The 24,149-nt window shown below is 49.1% G+C and overlaps 2 protein-coding genes across 2 annotated transcripts in view; one reads left to right on the forward strand and one right to left on the reverse strand.

Moving 5' to 3' along the window:
• The window catches only part of RRP8 (ribosomal RNA processing 8), a 50,638-nt gene extending 47,945 nt beyond the window's left edge, over window positions 1-2,693 (forward strand). Inside the window, exons 9-10 of the transcript XR_006271958.1 lie at window positions 168-279; window positions 2,678-2,693. The gene's annotated coding sequence lies outside the window, so the exon portion shown is untranslated. The remainder of the gene's footprint in view (window positions 1-167; window positions 280-2,677) is intronic.
• DNHD1 (dynein heavy chain domain 1) overlaps window positions 1-24,149 on the reverse strand; it is a 62,530-nt gene that overhangs the window by 24,497 nt on the left and 13,884 nt on the right. The window contains 14 exon segments of the mRNA XM_043481103.1: window positions 131-3,026; window positions 3,128-3,225; window positions 3,531-3,656; window positions 5,431-5,638; window positions 6,177-6,271; window positions 6,662-6,860; window positions 6,960-7,087; window positions 8,878-9,370; window positions 9,850-10,007; window positions 15,266-15,509; window positions 15,600-15,865; window positions 17,341-17,392; window positions 17,540-17,677; window positions 17,788-18,042. Of these exon segments, the coding sequence (XP_043337038.1) occupies window positions 131-3,026; window positions 3,128-3,225; window positions 3,531-3,656; window positions 5,431-5,638; window positions 6,177-6,271; window positions 6,662-6,860; window positions 6,960-7,087; window positions 8,878-9,370; window positions 9,850-10,007; window positions 15,266-15,509; window positions 15,600-15,865; window positions 17,341-17,392; window positions 17,540-17,677; window positions 17,788-18,042 (5,356 nt within the window).

Consider the following 24,149-nt stretch of genomic DNA (forward strand, 5'->3'; position numbering starts at 1 on the left):
ACAGTAGAGGTTGGCTGTTACTTCTCACCTTCAGTCCCAAGACCCAAGTCCACCTAAGAACCTGGGCCAAAAGCTCCAGCTTATATCCCCACTATCCTCCACACAGCTCTCAAATCAGTCCTGCCTTCACCTGGGATATGTGCCTTCTCCTCCTCATCTATGCGCAGGTGTGCATTGAGCAGACAACGCAAGATGCGGGCCAGGCTGGTGACTTCAGCCACACCTGGGCAAATGGGCCGCTGTCCATGTACCTGCAGCAGAGAGCTAACACCCTGGCAGGTGAGGAACTGGAACGTGGCGGGCACCAACCCTTCAGCCAGGTGGCTGAGTTCAGTGACAGTCTGGGGCTGCAGGCGGTACTCACGGGGCAAGGCTGCCATCAGGACGCTCAGTATACCCTGCCAAGTCTGCTCCCCGCCACACCACACCAGGGCACAACGGCCCACCACTGTGGGGGCCATGCCTGTGGTATCTCCCACTTCCATCAGAAGAAAAGTACCTGGGGGTCGTGCTATTTGCTGACCATTGGGGAGGCTAAGCTGTGGGGGGTCACCTAGGAGGCAAGTGATAGGGTCCAGCCAGGAAGAACTGGAAGCTCCATCACATATTATCCAGTGATGAATCCCCACTGATTCCCGTACCTGCCCCCTTGGGCCCACGGTCCTACACCGACTGGCTTCACGCAGCAGCCTGGGGAAGACACCACTGTGCCAGCAGGGGCCCTCCAGCCATCCCAGGAACTCCTGAGGGCTGAGGACGCCTGGATACAGGTGAGTAATTTCCACAGGCTGGCAGCTCTGGGTTGTGGGGTCCTCCATGGCCGCCAGCCGATTCTGGATCTTAAATAAGCTGTGCCAACATGTGGTCTTGCCACTGCCTGCCGGGCCCAGGAGCAAAATGCCTGAGGCCTGGTCCAGGGCCTGGCTTAGTTGATCCAGGGACCCCAAAATATCAGGACTGGGATGCAGGCCTCCCTGCCGTAACTCCTCCACCAGCAGTGACTTCCTCAGCCTGGGGGTTGCAGGCTCTGCCAGCACCTGGGAGGCGGTGGGAAAGAGCCCACAGAGCAGCTTCTGGAGGTCCTGCAGGTGGGCCCCCTCCAGGAGGCTGAACAGTGGGGAGCGCAGCAGGGTGCGCAGCAGGGTGGCCTCCTCCACGGTGGCTAGGCTGCGGGACTGCTCGGGCTCGGGGTCCTCCTTGGTCACGTTCAGAGCCTGTATCGTGTCTTCTAGCACTTTCCTGAGGAGGGGTAGGCGGCAGGGCAGGGGCCCAGACACCAGCTCACGCTCTAGGGAAAAGAACTTGGATAGGCGGGTCGCGATGCGGGGGGCATCCCGGATCCCTGCACCCAGCAGGGTCAGCTCTGCAACTTGCTGCAGGTCGGGCAGGGTCAGTGCCACGGGCCGCAGCAGTTGGCGCAGGTTGGTGGGGATGGCAGGGCTCAGGGCCCGCAGCGTCAGGAGGCAGCCGTAGCCAAGGCGCATGTCCACGTGATGTCTCTCAAAGAACCTGCTGCCGAGGAGCCAGGGGTGGGTGGGGTCGACGGTGCTGGTACTTCGGGAAGCTTCCTGGTACAGCGGGGCATAGAGGTGGTGCAGTTTGGCCAAGCGCTGGCCCAGGGCAGAGAGCAAGCCGAGGGGCAAGTGCTGAGCTGCTTCTAACAGCAACCAGGCTCCTCCCTGCAGGGCACCGTTCAGGTAGTTGCTCAGGCTGCGGGCCTCCATCTGTGGCAAGCAGGGCATCACCACCAGCTGGCGCCCCAGGGCCTGGGCCAGGCTCTTTACTATGGCTGCCTTGCCCACACCACGGGGGCCCAGTAGGGTCCCGCAGGCCACCTCTTCCAGGGCTAATAACAGCGCGAGGGCTGGCCGCTCGGGCAGCAGGCTGGGTAGGGACCCCAGTCGGGGACCCAGGTACTCATAATTGTATAGGAAAGACCGACCCAGCACATCTATCCAGCATGCAGCTGGGGCCGGAAAGGTCTCAGTAGACACAACAGTCTTGAGACCCTGCAGGGGGCTTTGGGGTGCAGTATGAGGGGAACCCAGGTGATACTTGAGTTGGCGGACCCAGTGGAAGTCTGTCAGTCCACTGACCTGGTGCTCTTGCAGCAGCTGGGCTATGTCCCGGTGGGTTACCGCCATGACCAGCAGGGCACTTAGCAGGCTGGTCTGGCGGACAGAGGGCAGGGGCTGCTCACTCTGAGAGTACCTCTGGGCCCGAAGAAAATGCACCAGTACCTCTAGCTTGCGCACATGCATGGGGACCATGGCCAGGGTCCTCCCTTCAAGCAGAGCCTCCTCCATGCTGGCCCGCCATACCACCTCCTCCGCCACCAGCACACACTGCCACGGGAAGGCCTGGACTAAGTCCAGCCAGTGCTGGACATACATCTTCAGGGGTAACTGGGTTTCCTGGGGCAACTGGTTTTCCTGCTTGAAGGCCTTGTCCAGGGACGGGCCCAGAGCAAGACGGGCAGCCACGCAGTCCTGCAGCTTGTGCACCAGTACCAAACGCAGACTCTCCTCCAGGGAGGCCAGCCACTTGGGGAGATCAGGATGCAGAGGAAGGGACCCCTGCAGCTTCACCTCCTCCCCACCCCCGCCGAAGACCGCGAGCGCCTCCACCTGAGTCTGTATGCTTGGGCTTGACTCTGGGTCATCCGTGTCTTTTGCAGTTTCGCTGGACTCGAAGCTCACGGCGTGCACATGAGGAAAGCAGCGTCGTGCCCACAGCTGGGCCTCGCAGGACTCCAGTGGGGCAGCCAGCAGGGCCACGAGCTCACTGTCGCTGAGGAAGAAGAGGCGGGGGAAGTGGGCACGCACGGCATAGAGCACGCTCTCCAGCTCCATAATGATGCCCTTCAGGTCCATGGAACCCTCCTGCAGCAGTTGTTGCAGCTGCTGGCCTTGGAAGAGAGGGTTCCGCTTGGCACTGGGCACTATGAGTGACAGAACCAGGGGGTCAGCTACAGAGATCTGCATCAGGGTCCGATACTGCTCATCCATGGCCTCGAAACGGGTGCTCTGTGGTGAGAGAGGGCGAGGGTGAGAGCAGCCCCCCCACCCTGACCCAGAGCCCTGCTGTTCGGCAGCACTGATCCACCCTGCCACATCCACTTCCCTACCAGCTCAGGACTGGGAAACTGGATCTTCATCTCATACAGAACTTTATTTAGGAAGATCCACTTCTGCTGGAAAGTCACCCACACCTGCAGCAGGGCACCTGTGAGGGCAGTCAGGGGAACAATGGAGGGAGACTAGGGTTCTAGCTTCTGCAAGAGGGACCAGCCTCCTCCTGCCCTCTTGGGATGCCCTACCCCCAAAAAAACTGCTTAGTAGGACCCCGGGACCTTGCACGAAGGAGAGAAAACCTGCAACGTGAATAAAGACCTGGTCACTTTAGCCCAAGAAGTGGCTCTGAAGGTGGTGCTCACTCTGTCTTCCCCCACCCAGCAGCTCTCTCCCCAGCCTTCTGGGTCATCTCCCGTCAGGTCCCACCTATCAGCCCAGCTAGAGGCCTGCACTCACTCAGGCCATGCATGATGGTCACCCACTCCAGAGCAATTCTGTTTAAGTTTCCTGACTTCTGGATGGCCAGGATCTTGAACAACACCTGAAGGCTTTCATGGATAGAGTCCTGCAGGCTGCTGTAATCTAAGGAAGAGTGGACTTGAGCTGAGCTAGCAATCAGATGAGGCAAGGGCACAGGCGACTGATACCCAAAACACACTGAAATGCACAGATCTCAAACTATTCTCTGGAAGATACAAACATTTTTTCTTCCACTAGTTGAACCATACGCTCACCAACAGTCAGTGTGTTTGCAAAACTGTTTATATGAGTTCTGTTTATTATGTGAGTTATATTTTAATTATAGAATTTAATCTAGTATTATGTTAATCAATGAAATGTGGGTGGGGAAAGAGTTGCTGGTTCTATAAAAACTATTGAAGCCTTCAGAAGTAAAGGTAAACTATTAAAAAATAAAGGCATGATGTTAAATTAGGTATGCATGCTGTTGCTTTAGTCTTGTCCAGCTCTTTGCAACCCTATGGACTGTAGCCTGCCAGGCTCCTCTGTCCAAGGGATTCTCCAGACAAGAATACTGCAGTGGGTTGCCATGCCCTCCTCTAGAAGATCTTCCCAACTCAGGGATTGAACCCACATCTCTTTACGTCTCCTACACTGCAGGCGGATTTTGTTTTACCACTAGCACCACCTGGGAAGCCCAAATTAGGTATAGACAAGTCAATTTTTTAAAACTGTGAAATTATAATAAAACTCTAGAAAAATTCTGGACTCAGATAGCTTCATAAGTGTCTTCGTGTCACTTCTCAACTTTCAGAAATGGAAAGTGGAAATAGCAGACAATGTATTAATACTACAAAGGCAGTGAGGAACCTCTTATCAGTTGGCTGCAAATCAAAGAAAAGCTCTTGTCCTTAGATTAAAAGGTTAGTAAATAAATGTACATTATATGATTTAAGCTAAAATAAAAATCTTAGGCCATGTATGCATATTTTATGATTGACTGCCCTATTCAATGAACTTTTTGAATCCTCTGGCTGGGTTTTAATTAGACTGGATAAGAGGATTTCTCCTTTCCTGGCAGTTCCCTAATTCTACCATTTTGGGTGCCTGGACATACACTGCTCCCTCTGTCCGGCAAGCCCTTCTGCCCTTGCATGTTTAGCAAACCCGCACTCCTTCAGAAGTCAGCGTGAGGCCTTTTCCTAAGGAAATGGAAGATTTCTCTCAGTCTCCTGCTCATTTCAAGTTGCTCCTCCTTCTGATGGCTCAGTGGTAAAGAATCTGCCTGCCAAGCAGGAGACCTAGGTTCGAGCCCTGGGTTGGGAAGATCCCCTGGAGAAGGGACCAGCTACCCACTCCAGAATTCTGGCCTGGAGAATTCCATGGACTGTACACTCCATGGGGTCGCAAAGAGTCAGACACGACTGAACGACTTTCACTTCCACTTTTTCACTGCTCCATCTCACACCCATCTTTGTTCTCTTGTCCCTGTCTGGGAGTTCACAAGAGACAGGACTTTGGTCTAATAATCTCAAGAGTCTCCTGAATTTGGCTCAAAAGAGGCAGGTGAGTTTGTTGAGGGAAGGGCAAAGGAATGAATGAGCTGGTGCAGTCTAGAGAACACAGCGTTGAACACTGGGGAGATGTGACCATAAATAGGGGAGACCTTTGCTGAAGAAGCCAGACATTGGGCAGGAGAGAGGGAGTGAGGGGCTCCCAAGAAGATTAAGACTGTGTGGGAGCTGCATGGAAGATACGTCTCAGAACAGATGAATGGCTCAGGCCGTCCAGGAGGGCAGGGGCCCTGGCTAGAGAAGCCAGGTCTGGCAGAGCTTGGTGGATGAATATGGCCCTCACCCTGTCCTGCTGTCTCTGGGCCCTAAGGGCTGGGCCTCACCTGAGAGGATGAAGGTGCCGCTGTCCTTGCCCACTACCAGCCACTGGGGGCTGCGGGACGCTTGCCTCTTGGAGCGCTCAGAGACTGGGGACTCGTAGGGCACGTGCAGGATGAAGTTGAGCAGTCGCAGCTGGCGTGCTTCCCAGGCCCGCCGCAGCCGCAGGAGCGCCTCGTGGGCATGATTCCGTATGTTTTCAGTCCTCCAGAGCTGGAAGAGCCGGAACTTAGGAGCCGAGACTGGGGGATGGCTCAGGGGATAGCCCTGGAGCTTGGACTTGAGGGCCAGGGCTCAGGAGAGTGCGGGTCTCAGAGAGGGAGAGCAGGGTCATTGGCTTCAAAGGCAAGCCGCGAGCATCACACTGTGACCTAGGGCTGCTGCCCTGAAACCCACTCTTTTGCAAAGCTCTGGCTGAGCAGACAAGACCTCAATCAACTCATGCTCTTTGGGGACAGGGTAAGTACTGGGGGACATCTGCCATCCTGTGTGCCCACCACTTTGGGGCTGCCGCCCACTTCCTTCCCCTGTAGAGGAGGGACATACTCTCAGTCATGGAGAGTCTGGAACCACCCATCAGATCCCCATACTCCCCAGGCAGGCTAGCAATCTCAATCCCCTCCCCACAGACCAATATCTGCTGTCCCCCTTGTCTCAAGGGGCTGCTGGGTCTTAACTGGCTCTACTAGAGCTTAGCAAACAGGCCTTGGGCTTGAACCCCTCCTCAGTGGGGTTGTGGGGGAGGGTTCACCTGATTGATTCGATCTGTAAATTCCAGCAGCGGACAAGAGAGCAGCTGGCCCACTGTTAGGTGCTCTATGCTGGAGAGACTGCTTAGCCCTAAGGCTGGAGGTGGAGGGACAGCAAGTCAAAGCAATACTCCGTCTTTGGCAGAGCCCAGCCGAGCCCAGCCTAGCCCAGCCCAGACAGCACATCTCAAAGTATGACATAGAGGCAGGAGCCCAGAATCCAAGGTCCAGAGCACAATTCAGAGTCCAGAACTAAGACTCCAGCCTAAGTCCAGCCCTGGGCAGCAGAGAGGATCCACGGGGTAGCGTGGGAGGTTAAACATGTTTGTCTCAGTGAGGGGAAGGAGGCTGTGGTCCATGGGGAAAGGTCAGGGCAGCCCAGGGAAGAAAGATGCTTCCCCAAAAAAGCCATAGAGAAGTGAGTTGTCCCATTGTTCTGACCCTATGTCCTTCCCTCCCCCAGCCCTCTGACTCTATCCAAACCCACCTCGTAGGAGTGCTTGGCAGTTGAGATTCTGCACCTGGAGGCTGCCCAGCTTGGTCAGCAGGGGAAGGAGGCTGCGAAACTCCTCCAGCATGCGCATGCAGCGCTGCAGAACTGGGCTATGCAGCCCCAAGGTCGCGCTCACCCGGGCCGCCTCTGTCAGCCAGCCGTCTGTCTTCTCCTGGGCCAGAGCCAGATTGAACTGTAGGGGGAGAGGCACACCGGCAGCTGGAGACCCTCCCACCCCCACCCCCGGAGATGCTTCACCCCCGCGGAGGGGCTCCAAGGAGGGCGTCAGCACCTTGGCAAAAGCCATGCACTTCCATTCACTGATGTTTTCCGAGATGACTCGGTACAGGTGCCAGATGTGCTGCTGCTGCACGATGGGGCGGGTCCCACAGACCGGCAAGGGCACAGGACTCTCGTCCCCTGTGGGATAGGCCCGGGGGCCGGGGGGGCATGATCAATCAAGATCCCAGAATGACAGAAGGGAGGGTCCTGAAAGTGCAGGGGACGAGGTGGGGGTGGGGATGGTGTCCAAAACTGTTCAGTACAATAAACCAAGGGAGAGGTAGTCCAGGGAAAGAAACTCTAGGAAAACGTGATAGGGAAGAAAGGGAAGGCGTCCTCCTCTATTGATTCGAGTTCGTCTCACTTATGCCACTTCAGCCACAGCACCCTTCACTATTGCTCAGATACACCAGCCCTGCTCCCTCTTGCTGAGGGCCTTTGACTGGCAGCTCATTCTTTCTGGACTTGGCTCACTCCCTCACCACCTTCGAGTCCTTGATCAAACGTCAGTTTCTGAATGAGACCTAGGCAGTGTCCCCCCATTAAGAACTGCTTTCCACCCTCCCTGACATTCTTAACTCCTCTTAATCCCAAGGACAGAGGAGCCAATTTTTTGACTTCAGAATCCAATGTTTAGCCAAGCTGTGATATAATGACATTATACAGTCATTCTTAGTCATAAGTAGCTTAGAAATTCTAACACCTCCAACTCCCTTCTTAGAAAAAAACAATTACTCAAAGAGTTACTGCAGCCATCCAAAGAAGAAGTGAAAAAAACTAAAAGGTGTGGTATTTTTAAAACTGGAAGTGGGTAAACAAAAACCATTCAACCTTAGATGTCAAAATAGTTGTTAACACGGTTATAGAACAAAGCACATGTCAAAGGTAGCAAGTAAAATAAAAGACACAGAATGGAAAATAAACAGTAGCACTAACGGTCTAGATCTAAGATCCTAGATTGTTGTATTAATAATAAAAACCGGGAGTTTGGTGAAGAAACAGGGGTGGAAAAAGGAAATAAAACCAATGCTGTGCAGTTTTCCGGGTGAGACCCCACAAGGCCAGAGTCCCCTGCTCTACTTTTCCACAAACATCCCAACCACTAGCAGGAAAGGCCAAGGTCTGTGGTCTACATCAGCTAGAGCACGGGATGAGGGCCCCCCAGTACTTAACCAAAGGAAAAGTCCCTTGTTTTAGGATGGTCCCAGAGTGTCTCCTCCCTGGGATTGGGGACCTCACAGTCAGAGATGGTAACAGTTGGCTAAGAGTCAACTCAGAGGCAACGTGCCCTTGCAAGGGATACAAGTGAGCAACAGAAGTGACTGCACCTGAGAAAATAACCTGCAGCCTACAAAGTCCTTCCCGTGCAGGAGGGAACCAGCCTAGTCGCACGCTGCACAGAAGGGCCAAGACCAAGAGTTCTGTCCGGGTTTCCTCCTCGGGGCCAGGGGAGCCCTCAGCAGCCACCTCTCTCCACCTCACTGGCTGGAAGCAGTGGCCATGGAGCGTCCACACCCGTTCTCATCTGGGACCTGCTGCCTGCTGTAGGCCTGAGTTGAACAGGGCTACACAAAGGCTAAGGACTACGACGAGAACACATTTACATTTCTCTGCACAGGGTTTTAGCCCTCCGACCCCATCACATTCTGATGGAACACTCACCTATTTGCCTTCTCCTCCAGACCATGAGCTCCCATCTAAGCACAACGCTTATCCCACCCTAAGCACCACACTTGACATACCCAATGGATTGAGATTTTGTCCTGCAATCTTTGCATATAAAAGAGACTAAAATGAAGGCATGTGATCCCTAAGACTTGCTTAGGATCACCCAGGACACAACCCAGGATCACACCACCCAGGATCATGCCACCCAGGATCCACCACCCAAGGGTGGTGGTGGCCGAGGGGGCGGGAACCCTGGGTACCAGTGAAGGTGGTGTAGGCATGGTGCAGGTCAGAGAGACTGCTGACTGTGTTCTGGTACTGACGCTCCAGGGAGATGAGCTGGCGCTCGGTGCTTCTCTGCTCCTGTGCAGGGTCCATGAACGGACCAGACAGGGCCTTCTCAATCAGGCCCTCCAGCTCCGCCAGTGCCGCGGCCATCAGCTGCTGCAGCTTGGGCACGATGGTATGCTGCTTGCTGAGCAGGAACTCTGAGGCCTGGCTTTTCTCATACTGGAATGACTCCCATGTGTCCATAAGCTGAGGGTAGGCAGAGGGCGGTCAAGCAGAGGTGGTGGTGGTGGGGAGTGGGGAGGAGCAGCGGGAGGGGCAGAGGAGATGCCTTCTCACCGAGATGTCCAGTGCCTCATTCTCAGCACTGAAGAGGCCAAAGTGGTTGCGGATGAGCTCATAGAGGGACCGCGTGTATTCCATTTGCTCCTCCAGCTCAGCGTACCGCTCGTTGGCCTCATTCAGCTGCAGGGATGACACGTGAGGCCAGCACCCACACAGCCCTGCGCACCTCTCTGCACCCATCCTGAGGGGCACCCCCTCCTGCTAGAGGCTCCAGGTCCCAGCAGTTGTCTTTTAACCCACCGAGATCAGGGCAGTCCGGGATCAGATCCCCATCTGACCGAGGTCTCCCTAAAGACAGCACAGCTCCTCCCCCATCAAGTCATTGCCCTGACGACAGGGCAATGGATCTCTACTTAAGCATATAGAGAGCAGAACTCTGTCTCTGAAGGCAGGACTGTCGCTCTCTCATCACACCAGGGCCTCCCCATTTCATGAGGATACTGAGGGCCATGTGAACAGGGTGAGAACTGGCCAGGGCAGGTCACACAGGTGAATGCAGTTTAAGGGTATCGAGCCCCATTGGGAGCTCTGGGAGTGTGCTTGGCACGTGAGCGGGATGGCCCTGGATAAGCTGGGGAGGAAGGATGGGGAGCGCCTACCTTCTGGGAGCACCATGCGATGGAGTGGATGTCTGAGTTGATGGTTTGGAAGGCCTTCATGAAGCCTGTGAGCTCTGTTATTAGCTGCTGACTGCGGCTCTGGCATTCATTCTGTACCTGTTCAAGAATGTCCTTCCTGATGTTTACCAGCTTGGATTCTGAAGACAGGAGAGAGTGAGGCGTGAGGGGCTGCAGTGCCGAGGGAGCATCCAGGGGAGGCTGGAGTGAGAGCAGGTTGAAGGGGAAACCAGAGCACGAACTGCTTCCCTCCGCCACTGAACACGTACTGAGCCCCTGCCTGGTGTCATTAGCGGCAGCTCACCGGGGCCTGTGCTGGGCACCAGCAGACAAGGGCAACGAGTGAGACAGGAAGGTTCTCACCCACAGAAGCTCACAATATGGCAGCAGAGACAAACATACAAATGGACAATCACACATCAGTGCAATAAATGCTCTTCAGCCAGCCCTCAACCTGGCTCAGTGAAGAGGGAGGAAGCCTGACGAGTCTGCGGAAGGCGTCCTCAGGGAAGGGGGCCCTGGAGCTGACTGTACTATGTGCTCAAGGCTCCCAGGGGCACACCCAGTGGATGAAAGCATGTGCAAAGGCAAGGGGACGCCATGGCCATGAGAAGCAGAATGCCCACCACAGATAAACAGTTTCTGAGGAGTCTTACTGCATCTGCTCTAGCAGAAGAAGGCCTAAGAAGAGTGTGCACTTGGCCTTTTGTTTTTTAAGGATTAAAGGAAAGAAGCTGTCAGGTGGACTTGTGGCCGAAAGATAATCTTGGAAGCTGGCTTTGGCGATATGAACAAGTCTACTGTCGCCAAGGACAGGAATAATAGCAATATGATGGCTCATATGGTAAAGCAAGGATTCAAACTCTGGAAGCCTGGCTCCATCTTGTTATATTTTATGCTTTGAAGGGTTAAAAGTAAATTGACTCAAATTTCATGAGCATCTCTGCAACTGGAAAGTAGGATAGTGAGTTCCAGGGGCATATAATTGAGACATACAAGGAATGGATCCAATAGGGCTTTGAAGAAAGTAACCAATAGGAATTGGCACCAAGAGCTGAAACTGAGAAAACCAAGACATGGGAACCTCCAAGGGGTACCAAAGGTTGAGCAGAACACAAAGATGTCAACTTATCCTTTTCCAAACTGTCCCACTGGCCTCTGACAGTAGCTAGACCATTGCAATGGTGCTGCTTTCTGATCAGCAGCACCAGGCTGGTGAAGACCAAGAGCTCAACAGTGACACCGTGTGGTAAGAAGGAGCAGTGGACTGATAAAATACCAGGGTTCCTCCGGGTTGCAAGTTGGAGATGGAGGGGGAAATACATTTGAGAGACACTTAGGAGGCAGAAGAATGGAAAGGATTTGGTGACAGGTTGGATGTGGTGGAGTTAGGGAGATGGGTGAGAAAAGTACGAACTCAAATTTCTGTTGAGGCCAACTCTATCATTCTCTATTAAAGGGAGCTCAGATAGAAGAGGAGCAAAGTGGCAGGATAAATACATAAAACTAGAAGGATGAAAGTGGACAGAAGGGAACAAGGTGATATGAAAAAAAAAAAAATTAAGCATTTGCTGCATGCAATACTCAATGCTAGGAATATTGCAAATAGTATCTCATTTAATCCTCCTTCCCATAACCCAGTGAGTGGCTACATTATGTCCATGTTACAAATAAAGAAACTGAAGCTCAGTGATATGAAGTCACGCAAACCAGTAAAAACAGAACCACAGTTCTGAACCCAGCGCTTTTCTCTCTCCATCTGTTCCTCTTAGAGAGGTCAGCTGACCGTTGAGTAAGGACAAAGAAGTCAACAAATTAGAAAGAACACCAACTTCCTGAGCAAGAGTGGAGCAAAGCCCGCAGCAACCAGGGTCAGAAAGAAAGCAGGCCACTCACAGGCCCTCCTGCTTCTGCCTGGCCAGCCTGAACCCTCTGAACATTTAGGAGGGAGGGTGGGGATAGGAGTAGGGAGTTCTGTCACCTTGGAGATACCTAAGGAGGCCTGTGCTTTCATCTGTGGAGGGGCAAAGGCAGGGAGAGCTAGGCAAGCAAGCACTTTGAGGCCCAGCTTCAAGGCCTCCCACCTTCATAAACCAAGCAGGCCTAGAGGGCATGGGTCTCAAAGTAACTAGTCTCTGCAGGAGGCAGACACTGCCATCTGGGGGTGTTAGGTCACAAAATAGATCAACCTCTCAATTTCCTAGAGGAACCAGCTTCCCAATCTACTGTGTTCTGTGTTTCTCCATAGCCATCTCCTGGGTGGAGGCACTTAGCCTGCAAACAGTAGTGTGAGACACGCTGCCCATAGGAAGGGAAGAAGAGAAAAGAGGAACGAGGCTACGTCTTAAACCAGACTTCTCAGAGATCCAGGGAGACCAACAACTGGGCCTTGGCCTCGTGTGGGTAGGTAGACACCTGAAGCGGGAAACTGAGATGGGCTGAGCGGGAATAGATGGCACAGTGGGCCTGAGCTCCACTTGCCAGGTAATTGCTCTGGGGAGATGACCCTCTTGCAGGGTGCCCTTACACTCGTGTGACATGAGACAGTCACAGCAGAGCAGAAACCAGGGTGTGATGTGATGTGGCAGAAAGAGGAGCAAATATAATGTTCCCAAGATCCCACAGCTCCCAGACGGCAGTGGACACAGGGGACAGTGGAGAGTTGATAGCCAGCAGGCCCGGATGGTGTTCCTGGGTTGAGAGGCAAGGGGCCCCCTTCAGCAGAAGCTATGGGGGTGGCCAGCCTAGGACAAAGACTGGATGAAGGGTTCACTAAAACCCCAAGGACATGTGGTGGCAGCAGGAGCCAATGCAGAGCCAGGTCAGCAAGGGCAGACACTCTGGGCTCCTACCAGCCGAGAGAACACATGCCAGCTACCCCAGCTCAGGACGCAGCTGCGCTGGAAGCAAAGGTCAGAAGGAGGGCAGAGACCTCAGGGAAGTCAACAGAAGCCAGCCAAGAAGAGCACACGGCCCCGAAGTCGTCTCCAACACCAGGTGCCGCCCTGGGGAGGAAAATGAGCTGAGGACGCTTGAGAAACAGAACCACCCAGAACTGTAGTATGAATTTTGAATTGATCTATTACCCCAGATAGACTGAATTAGACCAAAAGTCCTACTTTAAATGAAAAAAAAAATGTGTTCACTTTCGATTGGAATACAGTTGTCCCTAGGGGAATTGGTTCTAGGACCCCTGAGGATACCAAAATCCACACATGCTCAGTTCCCTTATAAAGGCACTCCTGGGCATACACACCGAGGAAACCAGATCTGAAAGAGACACGTGCACCCCAATGTTCATCGCAGCACTGTTTATAATAGCCAGGACATGGAAGCAACCTAGATGTCCATCAGCAGACGAATGGATAAGAAAGCTATGGTACATATACACAATGGAATTACTCAGCCATTAAAAGAATACATTTGAATCAGTTCTAATGAGATGGATGAAACTGGAGCCCATTATACAGAGTGAAGTAAGCCAGAAAGATAAACACCAACACAGTATACTAATGCATATATATGGAATTTAGAAAGATGGTAACGATAACCGATATGCAAGACAGAAAAAGACACAGATGTATAGAACAGACTTTTGGACTCTATGGGAGAAGGCGAGGGTGGGATGATCTGAGAGAATAGCATCGAAACATGTATATTATCAAGTGTGAAACAGATCGCCAGACCAGGTTGGATGCATGAGACAAGTGCTCAGGGCTGGTGCACTGGGATGACCCAGAGGGATGGGATGGGGAGGGAGGTGGGAGGGGGTTCGGATGGGGAACACATGTAAATCCATGGCTGATTCATGTCAATGTATGGCAAAAACCACTACAATACTGTAAAGTAATTAGCCTCCAACTAATAAAAATAAATGAAAAATAAATAAATAAAGTGGCATAGTATTTGCATATAACCTATACATGTCCCCCTGCATACTTTAAATCATCTCTGTGCTGTGTGCTAAGTTAAGTCACTTCAGTCATGTCCGACTCTGTGTGACCCTATGGACTGTAGCCCATCAGGCTCCTCTGTCCATGGGACTCTCCAGGCAAGAATACTGGATTGGGTTGTCATGCCCTCCCCCAGGAGATCTTCCCAATCCAGGGATTGAGCCTGTGTCTCTTATGTCTTATGTCTTCATTGGTAGACAGATTCTTTACCACTAGTGCCATGTGCGAAGCCCCTTAAATCATCTCTAGTTTCCTTATAACAGCTAAAATGATGTAAATGTTATGTAAATAGTTGTAAATACAGTGTAAATGCTACATAAACAGTTGTTGGTTCAAGTTTTGCTTTTTTGGGACTTTCTGGAATTTTACCCACAGACATAGAACATGCAGATATGGAGGGCCAACTGTCTGTTCTTTCACCATCAGCAGAATTTAAGGTTACATAACAAGCCAAGATCAGTTAAAGAGAGTAACTTTTTATACATGTAAATCGTGGTGTCAACTTTGACTGCTACATGTGGAGAGAGGGCACCCTTGATTCCTGAGAATCTCAGTAAAGAGACTGAGTTCTCCTAGCCTAAGGAGCAAGCTAAGATTTTCCTCAGTCACATTTGGTCTGACTGCTTCCACACCATAAGAACAGAAAATGTCAGGTGACAGAGACACCTTTCCTGAGAAGTATGGGGGATGAGCTGGGCCAAAACAGATGGAGAGGCCATCCCCTGTAGTGGACAGCTGGCAAAAGGAAGGATGGGACCTGGGGCTTTGGGAGGCTCTTCTAGTTCCTGCACCAAAGGTCTCTGGGAGACACTGAAGGCGTGAGGAGGGCCGTGTGGATGAGGTACAGAAGGTGAAAGACAGAAGGGAGGATAGGACTTCGCTGGTGGTCCTGCCACCAGGAAACCCCTGCCAGTGCAGGGGACACAGCTTCCATCCCTGGATTCCACATGCCATGGGGTCACTGTACCACATGCCACAACTAGTGAGGATGCAACTACCGGGCTTCGCAGGAGGCTCAGTAGTTAAAGAAGCCTCTTGACAATCCAGGAGACAGGAGATGCAGGTTTGATCCCTGGGTCAGGAAGATCCTCTGGAGGAGGAAATGGCAACCCACTCCAGTATGCTTGCCTGGGAAATCCCATGGACAGAGGAGGTGGGCAGAATACAGATCATAAGGTTACAAAGAATCAGATATGACTTAGCAACTGAGCACACATGCACCCTGCAACTACTGAAGCCCGCATGGCTAGAACCTGTGCTCCACAACAAGAGAAGCCACTGCAGTGAGAAGCCCCTACTCAAGAGGGCTACCGCAACTCGAGAGTAGCCCCCATTCGCTGCAAGCAGGGAAAGGCCACGTGCAGCAACGAAGGCCCAGTGCAGCCACAAATAAATAAATAAATAAAATTTTAAAAAAACAAGAAGGGAGGCTAAGCAGCACTCACCCATTTCTGCCTGTATGTCACGGCAGCTCAGCAGCAGCAGCCTGCCTCTTGTGATCAACTCCATGGGTATCCTGGAGACTTGGGCTTGCCAAGCGTTCAGGCGGGTCACCAGCATTACGTAGTTCTTGATGGGATAACCTTTCATAGACTCCAGCTTTTGACACCCCCAGGCTTGCAGGAATTCATAAACGCCTGTCATCCAGTGATAGTCCCTGCAGAATTCCTGCACCTCCTGCAGCATGTCCTAGAGGCAGATGAGGGGCTTAGGGTAGAGGTGGGCGGCTATGACAGGAACTGGTGGCCACCATCCCATTTCTTAAACCTCTGTCCTCACCTCCAGCAGGGCCTGTTGGATAGCCAGTGCCTGCCGGATTTGGGAGCTGTTGTCCAGGTCTTCTTGCAGCTGCTTATAATCAAGAGGCAAATACTGGCCCCGAAGCCGGTGCCCATGGACCTCCAGGGCTTCAGTAACTGTGCGAGACTTCCAGGGCCACACCAATCCTATATTCGGGCCACAGAAGATGTCCACAGCATCGCTGGGCTGGCCCTGGAACTTGGGCATCATGAAGTCTGAGTCTGCATAGTCCTCATCATCTTCGTCTAGTGGGGGACATACCATGATTGTCCATGAGTGCCCTCCAGGGACCACATACAACCTCTCCCTCTTCCCTGAGTGTGGACATACACATTACACACCTTACACATTCTCTGTTCATGAGTGAGTTTACACATACATCTATATCATAAACACAGTGCCAGGGAATCTGTTAGAGTTCAGACACAGACAGCAAAATTTACTCTAGCTAGCATTTGCAGTGAAAGCATTAGTCGCTCATTCGTGTCCAGCTCTTTGTGACCCCATTGACTGTAGCCTGCCAGGCACCTCTGTCCATGGATTCTCCAGGCAAGAATACTGGATGGGGTAGCCATTCCCTTCTCCAGAGGATCTTCCCAATTCAGGGAAGCCCAGTATCAGTACCCCAGTATAAGCCCAGTATAAGCAATTATTTCATAAAATTACGTGAGTTGTGAATGACTGCAAGAACTGAAAAACAAAAACACTCTAGGCCAAGTGTCTAGAGATTTGTGCTGCCTGGCAAATGGGGATGTCATCGTCATGCCACCAGCGACATAAATACATGATGATAAATGATTACGAGCCCCACCAGAACAGATGGCATGCGTCCTGCCTCTCTCCCCTACTTAACCTCAATTCTGAACTGAAGTCACATATAGCTCTAAATAACCTATGATTCCCAGCCTCGAGGAGGTCTGAGAAATGCAGTTTCAGAAATGCAGAACAGAGGAGGAAGTGGGGAAGGACGCTGAGCAAGCCAGTCCTCAGTGCCTGTCTTAAGGAATATCCTTGAACCCGGCCTTCACCTTAATTCTCAGAAACTGGTTAATTGCCAACTTCGGTATTTGTGTTAAGCTTTGCACAAAAAGGGAGACGAGGCAGCAAAATGTTCATAAATTAGATTCATACACCAAACATGTAAACACCATGGTGCCCCCTCCCAAGGGCCCGTCCTCAGATCTCTTCCCTTCCCCATCAGGACTCACTTTCTAGAACTTACCCAGTTTCATGGTTTTAAATACCATCTATTTTCTCTGGAATTTGTGTCTAACTCAGATCTCTCCCTGAATCCCAATCCCATTTAAACAACTGCCTCATCCACATGTCTACCTAGATGTCTACCATGCACCTAAAACTTTTTACAGCCCAAAGTGGGCTCTGATCTCCACCCACTCCCCTCCAAATTGCTCCTCATGCAGTCTTCCAACTTAAGTCAACGGAAACTCCATTCTTCCAGGTTGTCCAGTCAAAAACTTTTAAGTTATCTTTGACTCTCTTCTCTCACATACAATGCACCCACTCATCACAAAATTCCACTGGCACATGCACGAGGAGCAAAAACATGCCTCTACCCTCCTACCCCTCAACACATGTTCAGACCCAGGTTAGAGCTGCTCTGTCCACGTCCAGTGCCTGACTCTATGGCCATTAGGACACCGCACGTGCCCTTCTCCCTCCTTCCACCCTTCCTCCCCACTGCCTAGGGCTCCTTAAATACCTTCAATATACAGGGAATCCCAGAAGGTCTTCAGGTCTGTAGACTGCATTACCTTCATGCCAATGTGCAAAGAAGGGGCAGAAAGAGCAAACAATGAGGGTTTGGACCAGGCTGAGAGCTTCTGATTCTAGAGGATAGAAACAGGGTATGCCCTGTAGGGAATTCCTCCAGCCAGCTCCCTGCCCACAAGCCAGAATACCTTAAGGGCAGAGGCCTTTATTGAACTTAGGCCCGCAGTTAAAATCTGGATCATATTTTCAATACAGGGCTCATGAGACAGCTGACCATGACTGTCAAAGACCAGCTGTGCTGAGAGAAAGGGTTTCTGCCTTGGGGCCTGTAAAGAAAGATCAGGAGAGGTTGTGGGGCTTACAGGTCAGTACTTGTTTCCCGCCAGTTGGCCCCTGACTGCCTGCCCGCCTCCCCATGTACTACCCACCACCTCACTTGCAGGATGTTGGCCACAAAAGAGGTTATCTTCTCCTCTATGATGGACACGAGGTTCTGGCAGATCATATAGTCTACCAAGCGGGCCAGCTGTCCCATCTGCAGCAACCAGGCCTCCGCCTGCTTTAGCCTCTGCTCCAGCTGCTGGCACTGCACCTTCTGTAGGTACACAGAGGTCTGGTCTGTCCTGATCCTCTTGCAGTTTTTCAGTCGCTTCTGCAGGCCCTGTTGCATGTGGTATGTATCCCCGTGGATCTGTCAGGAGAGGGGAAACTTCACTGGAGAAAGGGGGATGGAGACCATACTGGCCACCCACTGGTCTGTTGCAAAGCTCTTGGGTCTCAGAGTATAAAACCTCAACCCTAGATATGCAGATGGAGGGCTGCTTCTTTGTAGAGATTGGCTCTGGAAATCTTTAAGTGACCAGAGAAGATGTGAAACGGAGAACATATATTGAGAGGCTACAATGAGTTGATTTGATAGGCCAGGTCTGTCTGCCAAATGCCCCCAGTGAAGTGAAAGTTGCGCAGTCTTGGAATTCTCTAAGCCAGAGTGGTAGATATTTCCTTCTCCAGAGGCTCTTCCCAAACCAGGGATCGAACCCAGGTCTTCTGCATTGCAGGTGGATTCTTTACCATCTGAGCCACCAGGGAAGCCCAAGAATACTGGAGTGGGTAACCTATCCCTTCTCGAGCGGATCTTCCCAACTCAGGAATCAAACCAGGGTCTCCTCCAATGCCCCCAGGATTGGAGTGGGGGACTCAAATAGAAAGTTTGTGTGTGTGTAAATAGAGAGATTTGTCATGCATAGATTAGACAAAGAAGAAAAAAGATATTCAACAAATAAGGTTCAGGAATTATTCCAGGTTATGGTGTCCAGTCACTAGACCTGGTTGATATGGCATGCTGAGCAGCATAACATAGCCTTCTGTGACAGCAGAAACTCTCTCTGGCTACTGACATAGACTTTCTAGTGGGGGGCAGAAAATGTGAGATAAAAGCCTGGGAGCCTCTTTGTGGGTTCATCTCACAACTGGGAAGTTCCTCAGCCTACAAGAGTGCTGACAGTTGCCACCTCTCTGGCCTGTCCTGATGAGGAACAGAGGGGAGACACCAGGAAGGTACGTTTGGCCAGATGGACGCTTTTGTCCCTGCGGCTCTCCTATCCTTTTCGATGCTCAACAGAGCTTGTGGTGAGAACTATGAGGTAGCTATGAATTATATTCTGCTCACTCTGAGCTCAGATCCTAGTCTTCTGAGACCCAGACATAAGGCAGTTGAAACCTAAGTTAGGCGTGTCGTATACAAACTTGCCTTGGATACTTGGCGAGGTGTCCTCTTCCATGCTCTAGCAATGCCCTCAATACCCACTGGTTCCTATACATAGTCCTTAGTCCAGTGCACCATTATCAATTCGTGTGACTCGTCCACTACACTGTAAATTCTCCAAGGAATTTACTCCTATTTGCTTCTGTTAACTTAACCCTAACTGCTTAACACAGAGCCTGGCATGGTTAGTTCCATTGTAAGTGTTTGTCAAGAGAAGGTATCATCTCACATTGAGAGGACTTACTGAGTGACACCTAGGATAAAACCATGAACAACAAGGTCCTACTGTATACCACAGGGAACTATATTCAATATCCTGGGATAAACTATAATGGAAAATAATATTTAAAAAAGAATGTATATACATGTGTGTATGTGTGTGTGTAAAACTGAGTCACTTGACTGTACAGCAGAGATTGGCACAACATTGAATTAACTACACGTCAATAAAAATTAAACAAATAATAAAATTAGAGAGAAAAGGAGATTCTAAAAAACACTAACAACAACAATTACTACAATAGAGTATAATCTATTTAAAACCTTACCACTAGGGACATTATATCAATGCAAAGACATAGAAGAAAACAATAGAATGGGAAGGACTAGAGATCTCTTCAAAAAATCAGAGATACTAAAGGAATATTTCATGCAAAGATGGGCACAATAAAGGACTGAAACGTATGAACTTAATGCAAGCAGAAGATATTAAGAAGAGGTGGCAAGAATACACAGAAGAACTGTACAAAAAAGATCTTCATGACCCAGATAACCACGATGGTGTGATCACTCACCTAGAGCCAGACATACTGGAATGTGAAGTCAAGTGGGCCTTAGGAAGCATCACTACGAACAAAGCTAGTGAGGTGATGGAATTCCAGTTGAGCTATTTCAAATTCTAAAAGATGATGCTGTGAAAATGCTGCACTCAATATGCCAGCAAATGTGGGAGACTCAGCAGTGGCCACAAGACTGGAAAAGGTCAGTTTTCATTCCAATCCCAAAGAAAGGCAATGCCAAAGAATATTCAAACTACCACGCAATAGGACTCATCTCACTCTAGCTAGCAAAGTAATACTCAAAATTCTCCAAGCCAATCTTCAACAGTACGTGAACCGTGAACATCCAGATGTTCAAGCTGGATTTAGAAGAGGCAGAGGAACGAGAGATCAAATTGCCAACATCTGTTGGATCATCAAAAAAGCAAGAGAGTTCCAGAAAAAAAATCTACTTCTGCTTTATTGACTACACCAAAGCCTTTGACTGTGTGGATTTTCCACAACAAACTGTGGAAAATTCTGAAAGAGATGGGAATACCAGACCACCTTACTTGCCTCCTGAGAAATCTGTATGCAGGTCAAGAAGCAACAGTTAGAACTGGACATGGAACAACAGACTGGTTCCAAATTGGGAAAGAAGTACATCAAGGCTGCATATTTTCACCCTGCTTATTTAACTTATGCACAGAGTACATCATGTGAAATGCCAGGTTGGATGAAACACAAGTTGGAATCAAGATTGCCAGGAGAAATATCAATAACCTCAGATATGCAGATATGCAGAAATATCAATAACCTCAGATATGACACCACCCTTATGGCAGAAAGTGAAGAAGAACCAAAGAGCCTCTTGATAAAAGTGAAAGAGGAGAGTGAAAAAGTTGACTTAAAAATCAACATTCAGAAAACTAAGATCATGGCATCTGATCCAATCACTTCATGGCAAATAGATGGGGAAACAATGGAAACAGTGACAGACTTTATTTTTCAGGGCTCCAAAATCACTACAGATGGTGACTACAGCCATGAAATTAAAAGACTCTTGCTCCTTGAAAGAAAAGCTATGATCAACCCAGACAGCATATTAAAAAGCAGAGACAAAAAAAAAAAAGCAGAGACATTATTTTGCCAATGACGGCCTGTATAGTCAAAGCCATGGTTTTTCCAGTGGTCATGTATGGATATGAGAGTTGGACCATAAAGAAAGCTGAGTGCTGAAGAATTGATACTTTTGAATTGTGGTGTTGGAGAAGACTCTTGAGAGTCCTTTGGACTGCAAGGAGATCAAACCAGTCCATCCTAAAGGAAATCAGTCCTGAATATTCATTGGAAGCACTGATGCTGAAGCTGAAACTCTAATACTTTGACCACCTGATGCGAAGAACTGACTCACTAGAAAAGACCCTGATGCTGGGAAAGATTGAAGGCAGAAGGAGAAGAGGACGACAGAGGATGAGATGGTTGGATGGCATCACTGACTTGATGGACATGAGTTTGTGTAAGCTCCGGGAACTGGTGATGGTCAGGGAAGCCTGGTGTGTTGCAGTCCATGGGGTCGCAAAGAGTCAGACACGACTGAGCGACTGAACTGAAATGAGGGGCATTATCTTTAAAGTTCTAACAGAAAAAAAAAAAAAAGTTCTAACGAGATTTTTAATGGGGCTTCTCTGATAGCTCAGTTCGTAAAGAAACACTGTAAATCAACTACACTTCAAAAAAAATAAATAATAAAAATAGAGAGAAAATGGAGATTCTTTAAAAAAAATAAACTAACAACAACAATAATAACTACAACAGAACATAATCAGTATACATTTTTAAAACCTTACCACTAGGGGCAATATCTTTAAAGTTCTAAGGAGAACTTTTAAAAACTTAGAATTCCATATCTAGCCACAGTATCACTGAAGTTTGAAGATGAATAAAGACATTTTTAGATATACAAAGACTCTAAAAATTTACCATCCATAGATTCTCTCTGGAAAAAAAAAAGAGTTAATTTCTGACAGAAGAAAATGAATATAAGAAGATAAAGTGGCCTACAAGAAGTTGTAATGAGCAAAAAAAATAAAACCAAAAAATTGTGAAATATATTGTTAATTCTAAATGAGAAGCCATAAACCAAAAATGTTTGTAACAATGTAGGACTAAAATTCCAGGAGATATCCAAAAAAGCATAATGAGAAGGGTGGAGGGTAGGGAGAGGAGAAAAAGAAAATTAGAAGCATGCCAAGGTTTTATTCTGCTTGGGAGAAAGATATAGATACAAACTCAACTTGGCATTCATTCAGTCAACAAATATTCACTGGGCACCTACTGTATGTCATACACTACAATAAGTAATAGAAACATACTAGTTAATGAAACAGATAAAAATTCCTACCATCTTGTTGGAATACCTACAATAAACATAATAAATAGTAAATTTATATTGTATGCAAAAATTATGAGAGCTGTGAAAAAAAAACAGCAGGAAACAAGAAATCAGGAGTGCTGGTTAGGGAACTTCCCTGGAGGTCCAGTGATTAAGAATTTGCCTTACAATTCAGGGATGCAGGTTTGAGCCCTGGTCAGGGAAGTAAGATCTCACATGCCAAGGAACAGTTAAGCCCATGCCTCAACTACTCAAGGAGGGAAGGAGGAAGGAAGGAAGGAAATGGGTTTGTACCAGTAATGCAAAGGTAGTCTAACACTGACAATTTACCATATTAACAGACTGAAGGAGAAAAATTACATGATCATCTAAATAGAAGAAGAAAAAAAAAATCATTGGACAAAATTCAATACCCATTCATGAAAAAACCTCTTAACAAACTAGGAGTTGATGGAAACTTCCTTAAAAATTGATGAGTGCCTAAAACACTCACATATAATATCATTATTTGTTTCTAATCTATCTGAGTGATTCAATAATGCTACATTTTAATGGACAGCAGCATGCTTTTATTTAGCACAGATTATAAGCTTGGTTCTGTAACAGTTCAGTTGCCAGCTGTGATGATCACTGATTCTGCCTTACTGCCCTTGCACCCCACCTTTGGGGTGACTGCCAACAGGGACTGGTTCCATTCCACTCCACATAGCAGCACAGGAAGTGGCAAGTGTTACATTTGCTTGTCCTTTCATTTTTTCAATGGTGATTTTTAAAAAGTTAATTTTAATATCAGTTCAGTTCAGTTCAGTCGCTCAGTCGTGTCCAACTCTTTGCAACCCCATGAATCGCAGCATGCCAGGCCTCCCTGTCCATCACTAACTCCCGGAGTTTACCCAATATCATGTTCATCGAGTTGGTGATGCCTTCCAGCCATCTCATCCTCTGTCATCCCCTTCTCCTCCTGCCCCCAGTCCCTCCCAGCATCAGGGTCTTTTCCAATGAGTCAACTCTTTGCATGAGGTGGCCAAAGTATTGGAGTTTCAGCTTCAGCATCAGTCCTTCCAATGAACACCCAGGACTGATCTCCTTTAGGATGGACTGGTTGGATCTCATATAGACATGTTGTTTTTTATGGCTTTTAATTTTTCTGTTTTAAGAAACCCTGGGATGATAAAAATATTATCTCATGTTACCTTCTGAAAGCTTTTTTTTTTTCATTTATTTTTATTAGTTGGAGGCTAATTATTTTACAATATTGAAGTGGGTTTTTGTCATACATTGACATGAATCAGCCATGGAGTTACATGTATTCCCCATCCCAATCCCCCCTCCCACCTCCCTCTCCACCCGATTCCTCTGGGTCTTCCCAGTGCACCAGGCCGGAGCACTTGTCTCACGCATCCCACCTGGGCTGGTGATCTGTTTCACTATAGATAATATACATGTTTCGATGCTGTTCTCTCGAAATATCCCACCCTTGCCTTCTCCCACAGAGTCCAAAAGTCTGTTCTGTACATCTGTGTCTCTTTATCTGTTTTGCATATAGGGTTATCATTACCATCTTTCTAAATTCCATATATATGTGTTAGTATGCTGTAATGTTCTTTATCTTTCTGACTTACTTCACTCTGTATAATGGGCTCCAGTTTCATCCATCTCATAAGAGACACATGCACCCCAATGTTCATTGCAGCACTGTTTATAATAGCCAGGACATGGAAGCAACCTAGATGCCCATCAGCAGATGAATGGATAAGGAAGCTGTGGTACATTACACCATGGAATATTACTCAGCCATTAAAAAGAATTCATTTGAATCAGTTCTAATGAGATGGATGAAACTGAAAGCTTTTTAAATTTTCTTTTTGCATTTACTTTTA

Source organism: Cervus canadensis, chromosome 11, assembly GCF_019320065.1.
Source record: "Cervus canadensis isolate Bull #8, Minnesota chromosome 11, ASM1932006v1, whole genome shotgun sequence".
NCBI lineage: Eukaryota > Metazoa > Chordata > Mammalia > Artiodactyla > Cervidae > Cervus > Cervus canadensis.